Here is a 24689-nt window from a genome sequence, read left to right as displayed (position 1 = left end):
TGTCCCGACTTTTACGTCAGCTGCGTCGGCTACGTCGCCGGCTACACCGCCCGCCTACGCCTACGCCGCCCGCCTACGAACACACCGCAAATACTTCAGTCGACGAGTGGCAATAACTGTCCTTACCAGCAGGCAGCGGTAGTGGGGAGGTGTGAAAAGGTGCCGTAAAGAGACGACGGTGCGGGACACACAAACCTGAGTAGGGCGCCGCGAATGCCCGACTGCCTCTGGCGGCCTCTGACTCCCAAAATCGGGCTGGTGTGTCCGGGCCTTTAGATCTGGCCCGCCGGTATATTGCACGCACACCTTCACTCAATCCTGAGGGTTCCCTCAGCTCAGAGCCTGACCCCAAACATTGATGAACTTGCACCCAAGATGAGATGCCAAGTATCTGGCTTGAACTAGCATCACAGAGCAGCAAACTGGGTTTCAATGGATGTTTCCTTTTGCACTTTTTTTCTTGCGACAACAGGGCATGTTTGGTTTGTTCTTTGAGGGAAATAGTTTTCTTGAAGCTGTTGTTGGCCTGTGGGAAAATGTAATCATAAGAAATGACTCTCGAAAAGCTGCAGATAGAGCCATAAGAAATGAATGCAACTGATTATTTAATGTTGTTTTTATAGGCAATAATTTAAGCTTTGTTAGCTCCAGGTTTAATATGTGCAATAAGTTCATTCAATAAACATTGAACCAGTCCGGCCCTCGACTAGTACCGATTTTTTTATTTTGGCCCACTGTGTATTTGAGTTTGACACCCCTGCTCTAACACATGTACCCTCGGACACTGTACCATGCTCTATATATAAAACACACGTCCGACTTTTACGTCAGCTACGTCGCCTGCGTTGGCTACGCCGCCCGCCTACGAACACACCGCAAATACTTCAGTCGACGAGTGGCAATAACTGTCCTTGCCAGCAGTAGTGTGAACAGCCAATCAGAGTGATTGCTTGGGCCGACTTTCTCTGACCTCCCGCGGCCGATTCAACATGTTGAATCGGCCGCGGGAGGTGTGAAAAGGTGCCGTAAAGAGACGACGGTGCGGGACACACCAACCTGAGTAGGGCGCCGCGAATGCCCGACTGCCTCTGACTCCCAAAATCGGGTTGGTGTGTAGCCAGCTTTAACCTTTAAAATGGTTGTGGCTATCTTTAATCTTCGTATCATGATGCCTTATCTGCACAGGTTTCCCCTCACTGAACATGAGGACAGTCTGTACCGAGTAAGAAGACTTTATCTGATGTGTGATTAACACATGGGTTGCCATATTTAGGGTTTTGAGTGCCTGGATTAACCCGTTATGAATGTAGTAATACATACGAATACTGTTTGTTTGTTTTAAAATGTCGATTTGTCACTAATATTCTGTATGGCTGCTTTGTTTGTGGTAATGAAATACCAAACCTTGTGTGTTTCTATTATGTAATAGTCAATTAAAATAAAATGAGAGAACAAGTAAAAACTGTCTATATGCAAATGGTTTATGAAAAGTATCTTTGATAGGTTCCCACTCAAATAAAGGGCATTTGTAGAGCCCTTAATGCAGTTTCAAAAAAGCAATAGAACAATACAACATAGCATGAAACATAGCATGGTCAGAAATGTGCCGATGTGTCCTTGTGTCTAAACTCAACGCAGCTGAAACTTCACAGCATTGAGATGTTGTGCGGTTAAGCAAAATGCTGAAAAAAACATTGCACTTTAAGAATAACATTTAAAAAAAAAAGGCCCTTTCCTTTCTGAAAGGACTTTACTATTTGTGGATAAGGTTACATTCAGGTGCATATTGCCTGACTGTCTGTTCTAGCTCCACTTGCCTGACATCTGATTTAAAACACAAGATCTGCCTGTATCTTGTCAATAAAAGACTACCGTGTGCTGCACTCTGTATAAAATGGCCTCTTCCTTGTGACTCAACCTCAACATTTCATGAGGTTAAGGAGGAGCTACTTCCTGGTCTGTGTGTCACATGATCAGCTGCTTCGTCTTCAGTTGGTCCCTGTGGAGCTAGTCGGCGGGCTTCTTGCAGTTTTCTTTGGCTAGTCTCAGTCTGGACAGGATGTGTTTCTTGGGGAACTTTAAGGTGGTACACCCGAACTGGCTCACCCCCCCTGTGTCTCCGGGGAGTTTCTCTCGTCTCTGGACCCAACTGCGCCAGCCGGGCTTCCAGCAGTAAACACTGTCGTAGAACCGCGACCCGTTCTCGCCCCCCAGGACGTAAATCCTGCGTTTCCACCGGGCCACGCCGCCCGCCGCTATCCTCCGCGGCAACCCGGGGAAAACTACCGGACTCGGGGCACGGTCGCTCCCTCCTCCTGCCCCCCCTCGCTGCTCGGCGCTCACCATCACCCCCCCCCCGGTCACCTCCCTATCTGCCCCGGACCCCCGGCCCTCCCTGAAGAACAGAACCCGCCCCGTGGCGTCTAAAGTCTCCAGGTTAGTGTAGTTTCCGTCCAGAAACTTGGTGGTGTCCCTCATGTATCCCCCGATGGCGCAGACGCCCCCTCGGACCGCGACCCCCCCGGCGAGGCAGGTGGCCCCCGAGTCCAGAGCCACGCGAGTCCAGCAGTCTGTGAGGGTGTGATAGACGAGGACCCCTGAATGCACCACGGCCCGGTTCTGTTCCAGCGTGGTTCCACCCAGCAGGTAGAGACGTCCGCGTAGAGCAGCGCAGGCGAAGGCTCTGAGAGGCAGCGGCAGGCGAGGCCCCGGGGACCAGCGCAGCGTCGAGAGGTCCAGGGTCTCACTGGAGTCCAGTAGGGCGGAGCGGTTACTGCCCCCCAATGCAAAGATGGAGTCCCCGCAGCCCAGCAGGCCCAGCATGGCCCGCGGCTGCACCATGGGGGGCCGCTCAATCCAGCGGTCCAGCACGGCGTCGTACTCGTGCACGGCTGCAGACACGGAGCCCGTCCTCAGGATCCCCCCCGCCACGAACAGCCGGTCCCCCACAGCGGTGCAGCCGGGGCTCACCAGGGACCCGAGGGCCGCCAGCTTCTCCCACTTCCCTGTCCGCGGGTCGAAGCAGTCCACGGTGAGGTCTCTGGAGGCGGCGCTCTCGTCCTCCCGAGGCGTCAGGTCCACGCAGACGATCTTCTTCTCGAACATGCCCTCCCGCGGCCTCAGCGGCCCCCCGAGGGCCTCGCCGGCGGCAGCGGGGCCGAGCTCCTGGCAGAGTCTCCGGCTCTCCTCCTGGGACAGCAGCCCCGGACGGAGGTGGTGCAGCAGCGCCGGCATGTGGGCGTAGCGATCTAAAGGCTGGTGCTCCGCCCAGCGCCGCGCCGCGTCGTAAACCTCCGCCTCCGAGTCCACGCCCAGCCGGTCGGAGCTCAGCAGGCTGCCCAGCGTGCCGTGGTCCAGCAGCAGGAAGTCCTTCTGACGGGCGACTCGGGGGAAGTGCTGAGCCACGAGACGCAGCGTGGCGCGGAGCAGCAGCTGGTCGTGGTGAGAGCGAGCCAGAGAGTACATCCCCAGACAGTTATCCACCGAGAGGTGCTCAAACAGGAACCTGGAGGTCAGAGAAGAGAAAAAAGTGGAGGAAGGGGGAGAGTTAGAGTATATGAGACTAGGGGGTTTGATATCCAGAAGACAAAAGCTGGGTTGTAAAACCTAACGTCAAAGTACTTGACAGAGTGCTTATTTTTTCAATGTCACTCGACATTTTCTGCCCAATTCAGGTCACTTGCAAGGCACCTGGATATTCAAGATCACCTGAAAATCATGAGATAATGGGAGAGTAGCTATCCTGTAATAATAATAATAATAATAATACATTTGATTTATATAGTGCTTTTCCTGGTGCTCAAAGCGCTTTACAAGCAAGTAAAGAAGAAAAATAACAACTACTACTACTACTAAATACTACTGTAGGAACAGTATTGCCAATTCTCTACCGATGAACACATCTCTACCTGAATCTTGGCTGTAAACCTGATCACCTGTCACTTTTCCTACAGCTGATTTACCTGGAGCAGAGGTCCTGAAGGGGCATGACCTGCAGCCGGTTGGCGGCCACAAACAGATCCTCCGCCGTGTCCAGAGAGAGCCCCGCCTCACCGGTGTAAACAAACTGGATCACCGTCTCCATGACGGACGGCGTGACCTCCTCCAGTCGGATCTCAGTGAGGCGGGACTCCACCAGAGGGCTGGTGAACATCGCCCGGAAATACGGACTCACCGCTGCCAACAGGACTCTGAGGAGCGAGAAGGATAGAAGATAACGTGTTTATATCATGAGGAGAAGGAATTGTACATTTAACAGTACCTTGTTTTTGTCTCCCTACAGCTCACTGACAAACCAATGTGTTTGCTATCGTGTAAAGTGGTATATGAAGAAAACTAAATAACACAATAGAAATATTAATAGATAAAACTAGAAACAACACAACAACGATATGACCCTAATAGCAAAAAAAAGCTTTCTCACTGCAGTATGTTTCAGTTTGATTTGACCATACGGAGATGTCTTGAAATACTGTCCTTAATAAATCAGAATAGGTTTATTGCTCGTTAACACTCTGCTGGAACTGCTACCTCCACGACCCGACCACGGATAAGCGGGATGGATGGCTCGTTAACACATACAAGGTTTTTGCTTTAGTGTATAATGGTACACAAACACAAGAGGAGGAATTTAAAAATAAATGTCTTCAATCAAAATCATTAATCTTTTTTTTCTGTATCATCTGTGTAGGAAAAAGCAGTCCTACCTGTGGCACATGAACTTCTTTCCCTCCACAAGAAGAGTAACATCACACAGCTGCTGAGCATCCAGGAGCTGCTTCAATCCTAGAAACAAAGCAGGACGAGGAAATAAATATCAGGGAAGCGAGGGGGGGAACAGAAGAAGTGAGATTTAAGGAGGCAGGAATAAAGACAGTAAAGGTGTTATAGCAATGCCTGTCAAAATAAAACTGTGTGCAATATACCCTCGTGCATTTCACGCTTATTTATCAATCTGTGAACAGTCCCAGCTACTTCTATAACATGGTGTCTGTATTATTAACAACATGCGTCTACTTTTTCATATAATACTGTATGTAAGTGTACTCTTTTTAATTAATCTGCACTATACTCTTGTTGCTGTAACACCTTGAATTTCCCCATTGCAGGACAAATAAAATAATTATGATCGTGTTTCTGAAGACAGGTGAAACTTAATGAATTCACTACAAGGTTCATTCTCCAGAATTCTCTCTCTAGCTTCATGAGTCTTGCTCCCAAAAGATATTGAAGTGACTGTTATTTTGTATATATTGATTGTTGTGCTTTTATTTACGTCTTAATGTGTGCATAGTATGTATAAATGTGTCTGTTGATTGTGTATATATAGGATATACATATTTGCATACATGTTTTTATATATATTTGTATTTTTTGTATTCGGGATTGTGGGAAACGGTATTTCGATCCCTCTGTCTGTGCACACACACTGAAAGATTGACAATAAAGTTGACTTTGACTTGACCAGGGGTGTCCAAACTCTTTTCAGCGAGGGCCACATACAGAAAAATATATATACGAAGGGCTGGGCCACTCACTAAAGGTTTATTGCCTCATAAGTTCAGTTATAAGTTAGAATAATCAATCAAATGAAGGTAAATGATGCTTGTGAGTGTTGGCAGCTCATCCCTCAGATTGATTACAATAAGGAGAATTAGGAAGGGTGTATTTCAAGCTTGTTATGTAAATAAGTCACTGGGCTTTTTTCTGATCAACTAAGATATGTTAGAAAACTTTAATCAACTACATTTATTTGAAAAGTGGTCTTATTAAAGGTGGGGTAGGTAAGTTTGAGAAACCGGCTCGAGATACACTTTTTGTTATATTCCATGGAATGCTCTTAACATCCCGATAGCAATGAATATCTGAAGTGCTTTGACAAAAAATCCATAAAAAAATGTCATCTGTGGAAGCCGTAGTACTGTAAAAAGCACGACCAATCATTTTAGCCGGCCCGGCTAAAATAACTGGATGGCCTACCTGCCTGTCAGCCTTCCATCTGTGCACAAACTTATCTCGTGCCCTCATTGGTCATGTGCGCGTTCGTGTGTGTTGGAGGAGGGGCTCTGTAAGGAAGTGGCAGATTTCTTCCGGCTGTGTATTTTCAAATTCTACCGCACTCGAGGTGGTTTCTCCAAAATGACCTACCCCACCTTTAACACATGAATACTACTGTGTAATATATTTGTACATTTATATTTAAGAAGTACAATATAAGACAAGCACAAGTTTCCTTTGTGGGCCAATTCAAAGTGGACCACGGGCCGTAGTGTGGACACCCCTGATATATAGGTATATACATATCTTTATACATATATATTTGTATTTGGGATTGTGGGAAACGGTATTTCGATTTCTCTGTCTGTACACACAAACTGAAAGATTGACAATAAAGTTGACCTTGACTCACCGTGTGTGATGTAGTCTCCCAGCGGCGTGGTGCTGTCGTCGGGGAAGTCCTCCTCCTCCGAGTCGCTGTCCGACAGAGGCTCTCCTCCGCCCCCGTCCCCGTCCTGCCACGGCTGGGGGCGCCAGGTCGCTGTGCCCCCCCGCACAGCGTTCATCTGAGCAACAACATAGAATAGAATTCTTTATTGTCATTATACAGGTACAATGGGATGAGTAGAGCTACTCCCTTTTTTTTAAGGTGCCATCAAAAATACAAAAAAACAAACAAGAGATGTACAACATACAAACAACAAGCATTCATACTTCAATATGCAGATAAGGTTCACAATCAGAACACCTTTGTTCGTCCCACAGAGGGGACATGTACATTTGTTACAGCAAGTAAAGAGCCAAAGATTGCTTAATATCACTCAAGAAGCGCGCATAAAAATATTGAAAGATAATACTAGAAATAACACATATGACCCTGAAAAAAAAATGTTGAGTTCAAGATACAAGCTATTTTTAAGTAAATAGTGTTGGCCCCAGTTTTCTTATTGCATAACGTTTCAGTTTTATTTTACCATAAGGAGATGTCTTGAAATACCGTCCTTAATCAATTAGAATGAGGTTTATTGCCAAGTCTGTTAACACATGCAAGGATTTTGCTTTAGTATATAAATGGTACACAACCACAATGACAGAATTTCGAGGAAAATAAAGTAAAAAATGTAATTAAAAAAAGTCTCAGAATTTTGGCCCTAATCGTTTTCCGTAGAATAAAATAGGTGCAGTAAATGAGAATTTAAAGCAGTCCAAAAAAAGCTAGCCTAGAACAGACATGTGCAGAATATAAAAAGGAATATGCATTTACAGACTGGAATGACACACACAAAGCAGGCTGTTTTTGTAGCATTAGTAAACAGGTCAAATGTGGATTTTTCACAGCTCAACATTACCTTTGCTCGTCTTCTGGTTTCCACCGTGAAGCCGGATTGGGTCTCTCTCAGCAGGAATGTGTGAGGCAGTTTTGGGGGGGGGGTAGGCTGGCTGTAACTAAACCCGGTTGTGAGGGTTTAGTTAGGCGGCCTGTGAAGCAGAGTCAGCTCGGTGTTCATCCAGCAGCACCGGTGCAACAACATCCATAACAAAACTAGCTCTCAAAGGCGCATTGTGCACACCGCCTCTGGTGCTCACAAGATGTCAGTCCACCATGATATCCTCCTCACACGTCCTACTTTGTTGCAAAGCAGAATATGTGTTTAAATAGTGCAGTTTTTCAGAGGCTACAGGGGTAAAATGTACCACTGACTTCAGGTTCAGTCGGCCGCACACCGGATTACCGCAACGTATAAACTTCCGCTCATCTGATTGGACGACCTTTGACTCGTGACGTCCGTGTAGAGATACAATAAACAATTTCTGCTCGTTTTTTAAAAGAAAAACGAGATAAAATGTACAACTACAGGATAGAGACATGTTGTACATACTTCAAAGGTGACAGTATGGACGCAGATTGTGTTGTTGTTGTACAGTTAATTTTATTTTTAGGGAAATGTGCCTATATAAAAAGAAATGGGCTAACTGCAAACCTCATTTTAAACATTTTTCATTCACCAAGAATTAAAACATTATAGTAGCACTATTAAAAACAGTATGAATACAAAGGCAATCAAAACGAATTGTGTATTTAAGACATATTTAATCACATTTTAAATTTTACGTGTTATTTTATTACTTTATATGTTTACCCTGATGTCAATTTGTTCTTGAATAAATAAAGGAAAATAAATAAAACAATTAATCTTCGTTTTTCTTTTCAAAATGTGTTAACCGTTGGCTGACCGTTGGGCAAAATAACAGTTTTATTTTCGAAATGGTAAGTTCCGGTATTCATGCTGCATTCACTGAAAATAGGAACGTAGTTATTTAAACATTACATTACGTTGCATTTAGCTTAAAAGCTAATAGCTAGACTTAATACAAATAATTTACATTTGAATTTAATTGTATATATTTTATTTTAGGTCCACACTCCAATACAGTAGGCGGCGGTAATACACCTTCAAACAAAGAAGAAGACTTCTCGTTTACACAAGAATACAGTTCTGATTATTCCCACATACCTTTGAACGCAACATAAACATGGCGACCTCCATCGGCATGGTCTCCAGGGTTGGAGCCACTGCTCTGACAGCGCTGAAGCCAATTACAAGGCACTGTTCCCGGCAGAGGATCAGGGTGTTTATCCGGTGCTCTCACGGAGCCCGGAGCAGTTTGTACGATCATTCCGTCAAAGGGTACAGCGACCTGCCGGAGCTGGACATGACGGAAGTGTGTGAGCAGACCGAGAAAGTCATAGCAAATGTGGAAAACAGGAAGGGAGAGCTGAGAGGAGAAGATGTCAGGAAGATTGTAAGTGTTTCTGCAGTTGTTAATTAAGATAACAAATCATGTCTGGGGTTGACAGTTGGCTGGTTGGATGCTTAGAAGCCAAAACATAGACTTTAATTCAGTGGTGTAAAGTAACTTAAGTACATGTACTGTAAAAGCACTGTACTTAATACAGTATGTCATTTGTTGCTACTTTGTACTTCTACTCCACTACAGTTCAGAGGTAAATAGTGTACTTTTACTGCCCTACATTTATTTAATACCTTTAGTTACTTCACAGATCTGGATGAATGATGTGAAATATAATCAAGTGTTGAATCAGACTTTAGTTCCACCTGGAGTAAATTCACAAGCTACCCTGCAGTATACAAAGTCATTCAAACTAGCTGCACCTTTACCAGCTTTGAGAACACTTTAATGATCAATCATTATAAAACATATCATATATATTATTCTGAAATGGACCAATCTGCATAATGACTACTTTTACTGTCGCTACTTTAACTATATTTTGATGCCAATACTTTTACTACTTGTAACAGAGTATTCCTACACTCTGGTCATTCTACTTCTACTAAAGTACAAGATCTGAGTACTTTTACCTTTTAAAATGTATACCTGCAGAGGTATAATGGGAAAATAGCTTTCTGTTGTCAAACTCTGATTATACACAGTTTCTGCAAAGAGAGTCAAATGAAGTAAAAATAAGCAAAACAAATACATTTTTGAGTGGAGGGGGACTTTAAAATGCCCTCCCAATGTTCAAGTCAGATAAGAACATGTCATTTAAAGTATTCCTGTGACCTGACTATGCAAGTTATGTTATAAAATGTAACCAGAAAACAGATTTAACACATATAATAATCATATCCAGTTGGCATCACAGCTAAAGACAGACAAGCAAACAAACATAACGAAATATGAAATGTGGAAAAATGTAACTTGAGTGCCACTGTTTTCCTGGTATTTCTATTAACTGTGTTTAAATGTGTGTACTGTGCAGGTGTGTGTGTGGCAGGAGCTGCAGGCGGTGAGGACGGAGATCTCTGGGCTGGAGCAGCAGAAGGTTCAGATCGGGGAGTCAGTCAAAGCACTGGTGGTCAGTTTTTTGATTGATTTGAACATAGAAACTTGATTTGTGATTTCAATTTCACTTAAAGCAATTACAAGGAACTCAGATTATTGTGGTTATTTGTGGCGACCAGTGTGGACAGAACACTGATTTCACAAGGAGTCTGACCCCTGGACAGGCATTACGAATAACTATTGAGAAATAGGTGTGTTTGTAAGAATATCAATCAACCAATCAAATGTTATTTACTGTACATAACGCAATATCACAGATTACCCATTTGTCTCAGGGTGTGTGTACAGCATATAAAACCCGCTGTCTCCCAGGAAAAATCCCAAGAAATGCCACCATTACCAGGGAGAAAATGTACATTTACAACATAGAAATCCCAAATGTTAGAAATTATAATACAAGATTAAAGCTGCATTTATAACCGTGACATCATTCGTCTTTTCCTCACAGATCAAGAACGACAAGAAGAGCCTCAGCAATGTAAGTTTTAGCATTTTTAACATTTAAAACTTTGAATCCCTCAACATGTAGGCAGTGTTTCTCCCCTGTCAGTACCCTGCTCCGTGGTAATGTGGGACCAGGTTCTGATTCTTACATTTCTTTTTGTCACACAGCTTCCAGAATTCAACCAGGCTCTGCAGAAAGGGAGAGAGACCCGCAACAGACTGAACCAGCTCTACCCCAAAGAGACGGAGCTGGACCAGGAGCACTACGGACGAGCTCTGAGACTGCCCAACAGCTCACACCCTGATGTGGTGAGGGCACGCACGCACACACGCACACACGCACACACACGCACACACACACACACACACACACACACACACACACACACACACACACACACACACACACACACACACACACACACACACACACACACACACACACACACACACACACACACACACACACACACACACACACACACACACACACACACACACACACACACACACACCGGAAATGTATATATTTAAATGTGTCTGTCTATTTGCCAGCTCATAGAGACCTATTCTGAACCTGGAAATGTTGAGTACCCCAACGTTTTATGTTAGAAATATGGGTCCTCATCACATAACTAACTTTTATATGTTGGGCAATTTGCACAATTAGCATAGGTTGCGTTAATTATCATAGGCAGATAATGGGCGTGGACAATTTTGGAGGTTATCGGGGATATTGAATCAATTACTGACATTATGGGGATCAAAAATTGCAGTTTTAACCAGAGAGTGGCAATTTTTGTACTCTCGGTGTGCTGATTTGATTAATTTTGGGTAGATTTTAAAGTTTTAGGGGACTCAAAACTGCCATTCTTGATCCTTCAAAGGTCCGAAATAGATTCAACATCCTAAATAACCTCCTACAAAATTGTCCAAATCGGCCATGCAATTTCTTTAGCTATTGTCTGCATATGCTAATTAATGCAATTTATGCCAATTGTGCAAATAGCCCATTATATGTGAGTTAGCATCCGGCAGTTTCTATGTACTGAGGACCCATACTGTACATTTCTAACATACAACTTTGGGATACTCAACATACTTTGTCTTGTCCTCTTCCAGCCGGTTGGAGACGAGAGCCAGGCGAAGGTGGTGGAGCTGGTTGGAGAGAAACCAGGTGATTGATCAGGAGTGTCAGATCAATGATAATCATCCAAAGTGCTTTACCTGTGTGTGATTTAGAAAACACTAATCTCATAATCTGCTCTCTATCTGCTGCAGAGTTTGACTTCCAGCCCAGAGGCCATGTGGAGCTGGGGGAGGAGCTGGGTCTCATCAGGCAGAGGTGAGGACCGCTCTCATATCTCCCACTTTATATTACACTTTCACCTGTGCACTACTCTTTTTGAAACTTAGGTTCATATTTTTTTTATAAAACTGAGGGAAAGAGGACGTTAGTTTCATCTGTTGAATCAGCCTGCAAGTGAGAGCAAAGAAAGTAAAAATTTGACGTGCAATATGTATAAAAATTGTCCAATTGGTTAAAAGGTCCCATGTCATGCTTTTCCGGTTATTACCTGTCCCCTTGTGTGTTGTGCAGGAGCTCCAACAAGCCGTGTAGGACAGAGAGTGAATACACATAGTATACAGAGATGCTGTATGAGAAACCAATGTGAGTTTGGAAAATTGCACAATATAAATCTATTCTAGTAGACCTCAACAATGGAATTATGATCAGTGGAAATGGCCATGACATGGGACCTTTAATAATTTGTCTAATATTAAAGGAATGGTTTGATGGTTCTTATACACAGTCTATTACTTACAGTACACGCCGGTGAACTGGACCCCATTTTGGAGAAACAGACTTTAGTAACGGCACAAGAGCTGAACAATGTGCTGCTGTGGACAAAGAGTAGCAATACTTATTCAAGCTACCTAAAAAATCAATATAAAACAAAGAGCATGCTATATTTAAAATATTTGTACAGATTTTATCAGCCATCAGAAAGTGCTTTCCAACAGGGAACTTCTTTATCCATCCATGCTCTCTTCAAAGTTAGCAGACTCAGTAGTTGTACCTTTCTGAACACAGGAGTAATTGACAAAATTGTGTGACGTTGGTCAAATTGATCTAATACTTTAAAATCACACAATAACACAAACTTACTAAGTGACCAAGGAAGCAGATCAGCAACCCATGTGTCCTCTAAGGCAAAATTACTGTTTTTGTCAATGGAAATATGCCAAATATAGAATACATTTACATTAATATAGTTTTTTTAGGTGGTTAAAATGTGTTTCACTGCTGCCTCCATCCACAGCACAACATTGCTTAACTTCCATAGTGGTACACCCGTCTGTGTCTCCAAAGTTGGTGCGAGCTGACCTCCATCTTCTGGAGTCATTCACTGATTATGGATGAGAACGTCATGCAAACCCACTTAAAGGTCACCTATGATGCAAAATCCACTTGTTCATGTCTCTTCTACATCAACATGTGTCCCCTCTTCTTCATGTCTCTTCTACATCAACATGTGTCCCCTCTTCTTCATGTCTCTTCTGCATCAACATGTGTCCCCTCTTCTTCATGTCTCTTCTACATCAACATGTGTCCCCTCTTCTTCATGTCTCTTCTACATCAACATGTGTCCCCTCTTCTTCATGTCTCTTCTACATCAACATGTGTCTCCTCTTCTTCATGTCTCTTCTACATCAACATGTGTCCCCTCTTCTTCATGTCTCTTCTACATCAACATGTGTCCCCTCTTCTTCATGTCTCTTCTACATCAACATGTGTCCCCTCTTCTTCATGTCTCTTCTACATCAACATGTGTCCCCTCTTCTTCATGTCTCTTCTACATCAACATGTGTCCCCTCTTCTCCATGTCTCTTCTACATCAACATGTGTCCCCTCTTCTTCATGTCTCTTCTACATCAACATGTGTCCCCTCTTCTTCATGTCTCTTCTACATCAACATGTGTCCCCTCTTCTTCATGTCTCTTCTACATCAACATGTGTCCCCTCTTCTCCATGTCTCTTCTACATCAACATGTGTCCCCTCTTCTTCATGTCTCTTCTTCATCAACATGTGTCCCTTCTTCTTCATGTCTCTTCTACATCAACATGTGTCCCCTCTGTGTAAAGAGACTCTGAAAGTTTCAGGAACAAAGATTCTCTCTCTTTTTGTCCTGATCCATTTATATAAAAACCTGTCTGAAAATGAGCTGATCAGATTTTGGTCACTTTATGATGTCATAACGATTTTTTTGGCTTGTGTAACCATTAGCCAATCACCAACCAAGGTAACCCCCCCCACCTTATCACCTGAATCTCCTCCTAGAACACCATTGTGTTCTTTTTAACCAAATCTCTCTCAGAGGGGCGTGGGGAGGGGCTCCTTATTTTCATCTAAAGTAACAGACAGAGAATCAGCACTTTTGAAACAGGGCTGAAACAGAGGGGATTATGGGTAATGCTGCAATGATCTGTTTGGTGTTTGGAGCCAAACACTTCAGAGACATGTTTGTATATATCTGAGACCTATAATATATTGATGAAAACACTATAATAGGGGACCTTTAAAAAAAAAAGAAGCCAACTGTTGATATAAACGGGGATCATTATGCTTTGTTCCTGCAGACATCTGGCTCACATCTCGGGCCACAGGTCGTACTACCTGAGGGGAGCGGGGGCCAGACTTCAGACCGCTCTGCAGAACTTTGCCCTCGACACCCTGCAGCGACGGGTGAGCATGTGTGAGAATATAAGATATCATTTCTAAATGTATATTATTATTCTGATTAGGAGAGTTAACGTTGAGTTTTCCCTCTGACTCCTGCAGGGCTTCGTTCCCATGGTCGTGCCTGACATGCTGAAGGGGGCAGTGTTTGTGAGTCGCAGAATTGATATTGTTTTGTTTAATCTGAACGATTACATGTACAAAACAACATGGCTCTCAGGTATTTCACAATGAACTAACAGGATAGAGCAAGTGCATAATAAAATGAACAATAAACATATCAGACATTACTATTTACAATAAATAAGAATACAATAAAGTAAATGTATTAAATATTTACTTTATTGTTTAGTACCAAAGAACTTTATTGTTTCATTTCTTATAATTAGCTTCTAGGGCTTTTTTAAATAAAATAAAATCATGAAATACACAAAATATAGAATTTGTAAACTTAGATTTGTGTATAAAAAATGTACAAAGAAGAGGAGAGAGGCGAAGTCCTGCCCATCTACTTCCGCCCCATGGGACCTTATATCGGAAAAATTATGTATTGAAGTCAATGGAGAGAGAAAGATTATCTTTCGATCCCGTTTGAATTGTGCCATGAATTACACATATGATGTTTGTCAATCTTAAAAAATAATTTCCATATCAAAAAAGTCACAGTTTGTCGTAAAACTGTTGAAATATAAGACTATGAAAAATACGCAACTAGAAAGACTACAAATCCCAGAATCCCGGTCCCGCATGCTGGCTCTTACGAACCGACTAACTCCCCTTGTGTGTATGTACAGCTCTCAACATGCCCAGACTTGGAGTGATTTTCACCTCGTTTAATACTTTTCGCCTCATTCTGAAAGAAAGAAGTGAAATGTGCCAACGTGACGGCCGTCTTGGTGTGTGGTGCGAGACGGGAGATGTAGTTCATTGAGCGGTTTCACACCAAAAAAAAGTGTTACTTCACAGTTTTACGACACATTTTAATTTTCTTGACTTGCAAAATTATCTTTTAAATTGACAAACATCATATGTGTGATTCGTGGCACAATTCAAACGGGATTGAAAGATAATCTTTCTCTCTCCATTGACTTCAATACATACTTTTTCCGTAATAAGGTCCCATGGAGGTCCCCCGGAAAGGGAGGGACTACTATGATAGTAGCTGAACACTGTTTCTAACATCCCTGATGTTGACACGTTAACGCAATAAGATTTTTAATTAAAAAATGAGATTAGATAGACATTAATAATTATGAGTAAATATTTTGCCACAAAACACTCAGACGTAACCGTTTAAAGACCAAAAGTTCAGTTAAAGCCCTTTTTAAGCCATCACATGTCCTACACTATGTAACTACTGTTGTGTTTTTTAATAATTTGGTTCGTCCCCCTGCAGGAGGGCTGTGGGATGCCGCCCAAATCTCACCGCTCTCAGGTTTATTCTCTGGACCCGGAGCTATTCCCAGACCTGAACCTGGCCGGCACCGGAGAGGTCGGAGTGGCAGGTGATACTTTATTATTCACTAACGTTTATGTGTTAATGTGTTGCAGTCACAACAAGGTTTTCACTTTTAAAGGTCCCATGACATGGCCATTTCTACTGATCATAATTCCATTGTTGAGGTCTACTAGAATAGATTTATATTGTTCAATTTTCCAAACTCACATTGGTTTCTCATACAGCATCTCTGTATAGTATGTGTATTCACTCTCTGTCCTAAACGGCTTGTTGGAGCTCCTGCCCCCCCACCTCCCTATGAGCCCAGTGTGCTCTGATTGGTCAGCTCGCCCACTCTGTTCTGATAAGTCCACCACCGTTACAGCGGAACATCAGTGTTTATGTGTTACATTGGCGTTTGTTAGCAACCAGAAAATGACACCAGTAATGACAAACAGATGAGAATGCTGCGTGGGGTCTGGGTGCCGTGTTGGCGGGACGTTGCGGGGCTCGCTGCTGGAGCGGACAGTGTGAGCTGGGTTCATTTCCTGCTTGCTGCGTGGGGTCTGCCAGACAGCGAGACACACTCACACTGGCTGTGAGTGTGTGTGTGTGCCCAGGCCGAGCGAGCCTCGCCGCGTCCCGCCGTCAGTTCAGGCTGAGAAATCCGTGGAGCTGCAGCTGAGAAAAGATTGAGTGTGTGTGTGTGAGCCGTTACGTCACTATACCCGTTCTGGTGCAGCATAGACAGGTCTTTTCTGTGTTAGAGTTTTCAGGGGGTCACAGGTTCAAACCCCACTGCAGTCAGCATGTCGTTGTGTCCCTGAGACACTTCACCCCAAATTGCTCCTGTGGGGATTGTCCACAGTATTGAGTATGTAAGTCGCTTTGGATAAAAGCGTCTAACAAGTAACATGTAATGCAATGTAATACTCGCTACAGGGTGTACTTTGAGGGTTTGTGACTCTGCAGACCGTTTACATGCAGAAAAAGCTACATAACACAAAAGGGGACGGGTAATAACCAGAAAAGCATGACATGGGACCTTTAACAATAACTTTTGGTGGTAGAAGAACTTGAGGAGCAATATGTAAAGGTTCTGCTTTCAAAATCTTGCTTCAGTACAAAAGTATCATCAAATTAAACCTACCAAAAGTACTCAAAATGGGTAATATTCAGAATCATATACATTAAATTACTGGATTATGATTATTGTTGCCTAATGTGTTCATCACAGCTGGTCAAAGTGGAACTAATTTACATTTTACTTCATGTACTATATGATACTATATACTATATATTGTTGATTTACATTTTGCATTAGCGTATAATCTGAATCATTAGAGTCACTACATTTTTAGGATAACTGTAGTGGAATAAAAAGTACAATATTGTCTTTTAGATGTTAGTGGTATAAATCATAAATTGAAATAAAAGTACCTCAAAATTGTACTTAAGTCCTTGAGTACATTTACTTTATTACATTTCATCACTGACAATACCTGATCAGTAAGGTATTTGATCAGGACCAGGGAATGGTACAGACACACACACACACACACACACACACACACACACACACACACACACACACACACACACACTAGCGTATATCAGAAGAGCTGGAAACATCCATGTCACATGTGTAGTAGGTTGTTGTTTGATGTGTCTCTCTTCTGCAGGTTATTTCATGGATCATGCAGTGAACTGGAAGGACCTGCCTGCCAGGTAATAAACAGAACCCCTCACTCTTAATTCTCTACAGAAAATAAATCAAGTTATATTTGATCTGATGATGTGTGACGTGTCTGCAGGACGGTGTGCAGCAGCACCTGCTACAGAGCAGAGACCGACACCGGCAGGGAGACATGGGGCCTGTATAGAGTGCATCACTTCAACAAGGTAACACACACATGTATTACACACACAGGAATCACTCTCATAAACATATGCATTCACATATTTGCTCATGTGCATTGCTAACTCATTTAGACTGAGAATTAGCACTAAAGGTGAGAGGAAAAGGATGTTTTCAAATGTTCAGGCGGCTGCCCCTTTAACGTGTGTGTGTGTGTGTGTGTGTGTGTGTGTGTGTGTGTGTGTGTGTGTGTGTGTGTGTGTGTGTGTGTGTGTGTGTGTGTGTGTGTGTGTGTGTGTGTGTGTGTGTGTGTGGTGTGTGTGTGTGTGTGTGTGGTGTGTGTGTGTGTGTGTGTGTGTGTGTGTGTGTGTGTGTGTGTGTGTGTGTGTGTGTGTGTGTGTGTGGTGTGTGTGTGTGTGTGTGTGTGTGTGTGTGTGTGTGTGTGTGTGTGTGTGTGTGTGTGTGTGTGTGTGTGTGTGTGTGTGTGTGTGTGTGTGTGTGTGTGTGTGTGTGTGTGTGTGTGTGTGTGTGTGTGTGTACACAGGTAGAGATGTTTGGAGTGACAGCAGATGAGACGGGAGAAGAGAGTGCTCAGCTGCTGCAGGAGTTCATCTCCTTACAGAAAGAAATGTTCTCTGCACTGGAACTACACTACAGGTGAGTACACACACATACACACACACACACACACACACACACAACATCTGAGTGGCCATGTTCTTTCCTACATGCATTACATTTTAAGTGATATTGAGAGTATACACAGAGTCCTGGCTCTATTTTGAGCCCCATGCTGTATTTGTGTGTGTTTCACTCAGAGTTCTGGACATGCCGACGCAGGAGCTCGGTCTTCCGGCACACAGGAAGTACGACATCGAAGCCTGGATGCCCGGGAGGGACAACTACGGAGAGGTCAGTCCCATCATATCATTTACATACCTGCCACAGATGCAGAGGATATGATGGGATGTCAACTGAGATATCTGCTGACTATGAGTTTTATAAAGATGATTATTTGTGAAAATCTCTCCTACAGCTTGTGCATGGTGAGATGCAAACTTCCCTACAATATCAGCGACCTCCTTTTATCACTCAAAGGTTCAGTGACACGCTTAGCAATCACATCATTTCTCAAAAGTTTAATTCTGTCAACATTTGAAAGAATGAAAAACAGACAGAAATCGCTCCTTACATTTCTCTATGCAACGTATGCTTTACCACCTCAATTTTGTAGCCAAACAATTTCCATCTTTGGGTGAAAAATATCAATTTTCTGTTCATTTATTCAACAATTTGGTCCTGAATTAGTAATAGAGAGCAGAATCTGTGTCATGTATGAACACAGTGATGTGTGAGAAAAATGTAGCAAATGTTAAATATTTAGACTCTATTTGGCTAAAAATGGTACTGGCTTTCAATATAAATAATTCAATCAATCAAAGTTTATTTATATAACCACACATTTTACATTTGTCTCAGGGGATTACAGTTTGTACAGAATATGAATACAGGGTGTCCGCGGGGTCTTAAAAAGTATTAAAAGTTGATAAATCAATTTAGCGAAAATGAAGGCTATTAAAAAGTATTAAACAGCATTTTCCAAGGTATTACATTTTGTAGCTTGTTTTCAATAAGTATATAAATTGTCCAAAGAGGTTGTATTCTACAGTTTGCCTGAATGTAATCATTGCGTAGGTGTGTAGTGTGATTCTGTGTAGTTTATTTATGGCATCCCATTGGATTTGACGTCATCTGAACAGGACATCGCGCGCTCACTGCTTGATAGCGAGCGAATGTCCGTTTACGCCGGTTGTTAAGCAACATCGTTATGGGGAAATGCAAGTTTGCGTCCAAATGGTTGGAAGATAAGGAGGAAGGACAATCAATACTGTATATAGTCAATGTGAGGTAAAGTGTGTCGCCAATGTAACCGGTTAGAACTCGAAGTGGCGATGAGGTCTTAAAATGTATGGAAAGGGTCTTAAAAAAGGTCTTAAAAGGTATTACATTTGACTTCAGGATTCCTGCATATACCCTGTAATAGGAATACCACACCCTCTGTCCTTGAACCCTCACATCGGACAAGGAAAAACTCCCAAATAAATGGATAAAAGAGAGTCAATAAGATGGGATTATTAAAATAATAAGATGGGGAAGATGATGATGATGTAATTGCAGGTTTCATGAACGTCAATCTAGTGTCATGGGCAGAGATGGGGTCGTTACTAAAAAAAAGTAATATATTACATATTACATATTACTTTTTAAAAAAGTAATATATTACACTACTTCGTTACTCTCTACATAAAGTAATTCGTTACTTTACTCGTTACTTTACTCGTTACTTTACTCGTTACTTTACTCGTTACTTTACTCGCAGGGCCGGCCCGCCCCTCCCTACAGGCAGATCACGCAGACTGCTAAAGTTTCAAATGTTCTCTTTAGTTGTCGCATTGTCGCATAAGACTGATCCAGATAGCTCTGACTATGGCTGTCCTCTGTCTCCTGCTATCTGTATTTTGCGCAGTATATCTCTGAACGATGTGATGGTGATTCCACTGTGCAAATGGGCAACATTACCTCTACTATGAAGGATGCTACAAGCCTGTCCATCTCTGCTTTGGTTACCGGTCCTCCAAATTCTAATTTGTGCTGCTTCGGAGTCGGTGGCGGCACACTCACAACATCCTCACTCTGGGTTCGGGGGTCCTTAGCTATTAGCTTGACCTTAGCATGTGTTCTTTGCAGGTGTTTGTTGAGGTTTGACGTGGTGTTTACAGCAGTGTATAACAGCTTCTGGCCTGGACACAGTTTGCACCTCACCGTCACATTCCTGTCTATTCTTCGGACGAACTCAAAATAATGGGCATACCTCCACCCCTCGAAAGTTATCGCTGACTCTGCCATGTTTATGCAGCACTGCACGTGGAGATGTGGACGTGCAAGTCGCGCAGATTACGTACATATAAACCTGCGGCGGAAACCCCTCTTGTCTGTCAGTGTGATTATGACTGATTTTATAAAAGTAACAAAGTAACGCGTGTCGGGGCAATGTTAGTAACTGTAGTGTGATTACTGAATTATAAAAGTAACGCGTTACACTACTCCGTTACCGACAAAAGTAATATTATTACAGTAACGCGTTACACCCAACTCTGGTCATGGGGTACGAAAAAAGTTGAACTAGGCCTGCATATTGTCACCATGTCATTGATCCTCACAGAGCTGTATGATTCTGATCTCACTTCTTCTCTCTTTATTAGATCTCCAGCGGATCTAACTGCACAGACTACCAGAGCAGACGCCTGAACATCCTGTATGAGCGCGAGGACGGCCTCCTGCAGTACGCCCACACTGTGAGTCTGAGAGAGAGAGTGTGTGTGTGTGTGTGTGTGTGTGTGTGTGTGTGTGTGTGTGTGTGTGTGTGTGTGTGTGTGTGTGTGTGTGTGTGGTGTGTGTGTGTGTGTGTGTGTGTGTGTGGTGTGTGTGTGTGTGTGTGTGTTGTGTGTGTGTGTGTGTGTGTGTGTGTGTGTGTGTGTGTGTGTGTGTGTGTGTGTGTGTGTGTGTGTGTGTGTGTGTGTTCCTGTGTCTGACAGCACTATAACACCTCCATCATGTCTCTGTTTCTCTCTCTAGGTGAACGCTACAGCCTGTGCCATCCCCAGAACCATCATCGCTATCCTGGAGACCCACCAGACCAAAGTAAGACATAAGAGCTCACTTTAACCATGAGAGGATGCCAAAAACCTGGATTATTTAATGCAAAAAGTCATGGAAAACTACAACAACGATTGAAATGTCCTGGACAAAATGATTTGTGTTGAAAAGAAATGAGAAACACAATTTGTGTCGAGGCATTTTGTGGAATGGTTGCTTTACGTTATGCTAAAAATGGTATATTATCCATAATAGCCGTCAAGAAAGGCCTCAATAATATATTTGTATTCATGTCCCTGCATTATCTACTAGCTGTGAACGTTGATAAATCTAGTTGTTATGCATTAACCCATGCTCATAACAACACATCCTAAAAATTCAAAATGTGATGCTTTTTCAGACAAAGTTTGAAATATTATGAGTAAAAAAAATAATCTTTAGAAAAATATCTGAGTAGTTTCATCTTCTATTTTTGTGTTTTCTATCAAAACTACACTATTTCACATCTTTGCGTGCACCTGTGTTGAAGTGGCTCCCCCTTGTGATTGTTGTCAGTCATGCATTTTATAAGAAATGCTGAAATAATGATCTAGTAGTAATACTGCAGTTGCCATTTCTAATCAGTTTTACATTTTCCCGAGGCAATACATAAATAAATATTTTTAGCCCTGTTTTTGCAAGGGCTGATTCAGTGAGAACAGCACCATCTAGAGGCCTGGCAAATGTACTACAGCGTCTCCAGCGCTTTCGAACGGCAATGGCCGTGGCTGTCTCCTCCTGATTGGTGGAGTTGGCCCAATAGCCGTAGCGCCACTGTCCTGACGTCAGGACAGTGTTCAAATCTGGATCAGTTTTTATCAGATCCGTTGCAGCCCCTTTTTTAGAGATTTGGGTATGGAGGAAAATAGAGAGGGTTGTGTTTTCTGACACTTGGTGAGTTCCCTGGAACACCGGGGACACATATTCATGTATAAAAGACGTACCAAAGTGCATTTTGCATGATAGGTCCCCTTTAAAGAGTTCTTGGTCATTGAGATATTTAGTCTTTGTGTTAAAGGTGGGGTAGGTAATTCACTTCAGAAACACTTTTTGTTATATTCCATGGAATGCTCTTAACATCCCGATAGCAATGAATATATTAAATGCTTTGACAATAAATATATAAAAAAAATGTCATCTGTGGAAGCCGTGGCGCTGTAAAAAGCACAACCAATCATCTGAGCCGGCCCGGCTAAAATAACTGGATGGCCTACCTGCCTGTCAGCCTTCCATCTCGTGCACAAACTTATCTCGTGCCCTCATTGGTCATGTGCGCGGTCGTGTGTGTTGGAGGAGGGGCTCTGGAAGGAAGTCTGAAGGAAGGGGCAGATTTTCTCCGGTTGCGTATTTTCAAATTCTAGCGCACTCGAGCTGGTTTCTCCATTCTTAGCTACCCCACCTTTAACAGCCCACACACGTCCACATTCCTTCACCTCTTTGGTTTTGTGCGCTGTGATTTGATTTGAATGGGGCATGGAAAAAGTGTAGAAAAACTATTCATTTAGGTATTATAGTAAAAAAAACTCATAGTGTCATTTATAAAGACACTGTGATACAAACATTAAAGGAAAGGCAGTATGTGTAATGTATTCATGTTTATTTCATAGAGATATGAACCCTTTTTCACAATGTTTCATAGAAATGGACAATGCCTTATATGAGAATGAATTTTTAAAGGACTCTTAAACTTCTTAGGGATTTACTATAACCCTATTGGTGGAATACAAAAAGATATATATTTAAAAGATAATATTTAATTTATTTCAAACCCTTTTTTAAATCCAATTGACTTAAAATCAAAGTGTTAATAATTATGAAAACCATTGTGTTTTTAAATGTTGTGTTTACCCACATCCTTTCTCTCCGTCTCCCCAGGAGGGGTCAGTGCGAGTCCCCCGCGCTCTGCAGCCTTTTCTGGGCCTGGAAGTGATCGAGAAGCCCAAATACACTCCTCTGAAATACATCGGACCGAACCAGCACAACAGACCCCCCCGACCCGCTCCCAAGAGCAGATGACACAAACACACACACAGAAAGCAGACGTGCATCAGGATGTTTCACACACTGTCTGTTGAGAAACATTTCCATTGTTCTTCAGATTAAATGAAACACACTCTGACTTTTTGAGTCGAGAGCGTCACTGTTTTGAGGCGACGGATCAGACCCTGCAGTTTCCTGTCTCTGTAAATATATTTATGTCTTATTTTGTTGCTTTTATACACTAGGAATTGGTCAATGAACGCAAGAATGTGTGTTATTGTGGGGATCATAATGAGGAATATCCAATAAAGATAAGTGTAATGGCAATTTTCATATTGATGTTACTCTTTGTTCTCCGGTTGTCACACAGGTAGATGGAAGTGATCGTACGCAGACACAATACAGCACATTCTCCACTGAGCAGTTTAGTTTGAATTGTTGTACATTACCAAATTTCCAATACTAAAAATTAGTGCACAATATATGTAAATAAGATAGCGTTACATATCATAAATAAACAATAATGGCTCCTACAATAAGTGTTTAACAATTGCTATTTCGATACATTTCTCTATCTCGATATTAAGTTTGGGTATACTGTGTTGTATCTCAAAAATGTACAAAGTAAATAGATAATAAATACATTACATTACATGTCATTTGTTGGACGCTTTTATCCAAAGCGACTTACATACATTCAGTACTGTGGACAATCCCCACAGGAGCCATTTGGGGTGAAGTGTCTTGCCCAGGGACACAACGACATGCTGACTGCAGTGGGACTCGAACTTGCTATCCCCTTGCTATCCCCTTGCTATCCCCTTGGTATCCCCTTGGTATCCCCTTGCTATCCCCTTGGTATCCCCTTGCTATCCCCTTGGTATCCCCTTGGTATCCCCTTGCTATCCCCTTGGTATCCCCTTGGTATCCCCTTGCTATCCCCTTGCTATCCCCTTGGTATCCCCTTGCTATCCCCTTGGTATCCCCTTGGTATCCCCTTGCTATCCCCTTGCTATCCCCCTGATTTGAAGTCCAGCACACTCACCACTGAGCCACAGCCTCCCACAAAAAAATTGTTGGATACACCTTTTTTACATTTGTTTAAATTGGTTAAATCTTGCTTATCATTCAATCGTAACCCTGTACTATGATGTGTATCATATAGCCCCATTTTTGTCAAATCACAGCCATAACATATTGCTTATCCTACTCTGTCACTGTTCATACGATGGCAAACATACTGATGTCAGTGTGACCTTGAGGATGCAGATACAGCAGGTGAGTCCTCTCTATGTGAGTTACATTATACAGCTGTTATAAGGTGTCAATTATTGATTATTGCTAAAGTAATTAACATGAAGCTCAGCGCAAGTTCTTTCAGGAAGACTGGGTATATATACATTCAGTCCGCAGCTGCATATAATCAGCTCATCTTTAACCTATTACATTCACCTCATTCTCCAGCAGCCAATCACTGCTGCAGCCAAACTTTAAAATGGTTCTCTCTCCTGCAGTCAGCTGTGATTTCAGGTTGTCATGCTGCCGCCCCGCCTCCTCCCCATCCACCTCCTTTCATCATATCCAGTGCCAGGAGAGCTAATCCAAAGACCTCATCACACCTCCTCTTCATCCCATCTCCTCATCAAATCCAGATCTTCAGCAT

General features: G+C 42.6%; 2 protein-coding genes across 2 annotated transcripts; one reads left to right on the top strand and one right to left on the bottom strand.

Moving 5' to 3' along the window:
• Positions 1-1460: 1460 nt before the first annotated feature.
• si:dkey-260j18.2 (uncharacterized protein LOC325231 homolog) lies at positions 1461-7895 on the bottom strand. The gene is made up of 5 exons (XM_034114662.1): positions 7347-7895; positions 6410-6563; positions 4707-4785; positions 3963-4190; positions 1461-3505 (listed from the first exon to the last, which is right to left on the bottom strand). The coding sequence occupies exons 2-5, from the start codon at positions 6561-6563 to the stop codon at positions 2008-2010; spliced, it is 1959 nt and encodes a 652-aa protein (XP_033970553.1). The 5' UTR covers positions 7347-7895; the 3' UTR covers positions 1461-2007.
• A 613-nt stretch (positions 7896-8508) lies between these two features.
• sars2 (seryl-tRNA synthetase 2, mitochondrial) lies at positions 8509-23353 on the top strand. The gene is made up of 16 exons (XM_034114405.1): positions 8509-8802; positions 9785-9880; positions 10316-10345; positions 10480-10620; positions 11434-11488; positions 11593-11656; positions 13955-14060; positions 14157-14204; positions 15451-15559; positions 17175-17220; positions 17307-17394; positions 17895-18007; positions 18169-18262; positions 20614-20706; positions 20987-21052; positions 22922-23353. The coding sequence occupies exons 1-16, from the start codon at positions 8533-8535 to the stop codon at positions 23060-23062; spliced, it is 1560 nt and encodes a 519-aa protein (XP_033970296.1). The 5' UTR covers positions 8509-8532; the 3' UTR covers positions 23063-23353.
• Positions 23354-24689: the final 1336 nt, after the last annotated feature.

This window comes from Trematomus bernacchii, unplaced genomic scaffold, assembly GCF_902827165.1.
Source record: "Trematomus bernacchii unplaced genomic scaffold, fTreBer1.1, whole genome shotgun sequence".
Classification (NCBI taxonomy): domain Eukaryota; kingdom Metazoa; phylum Chordata; class Actinopteri; order Perciformes; family Nototheniidae; genus Trematomus; species Trematomus bernacchii.
Note: the sequence above shows the minus strand (reverse complement) of the source record. Positions and strands in the feature narration are given on the sequence as shown.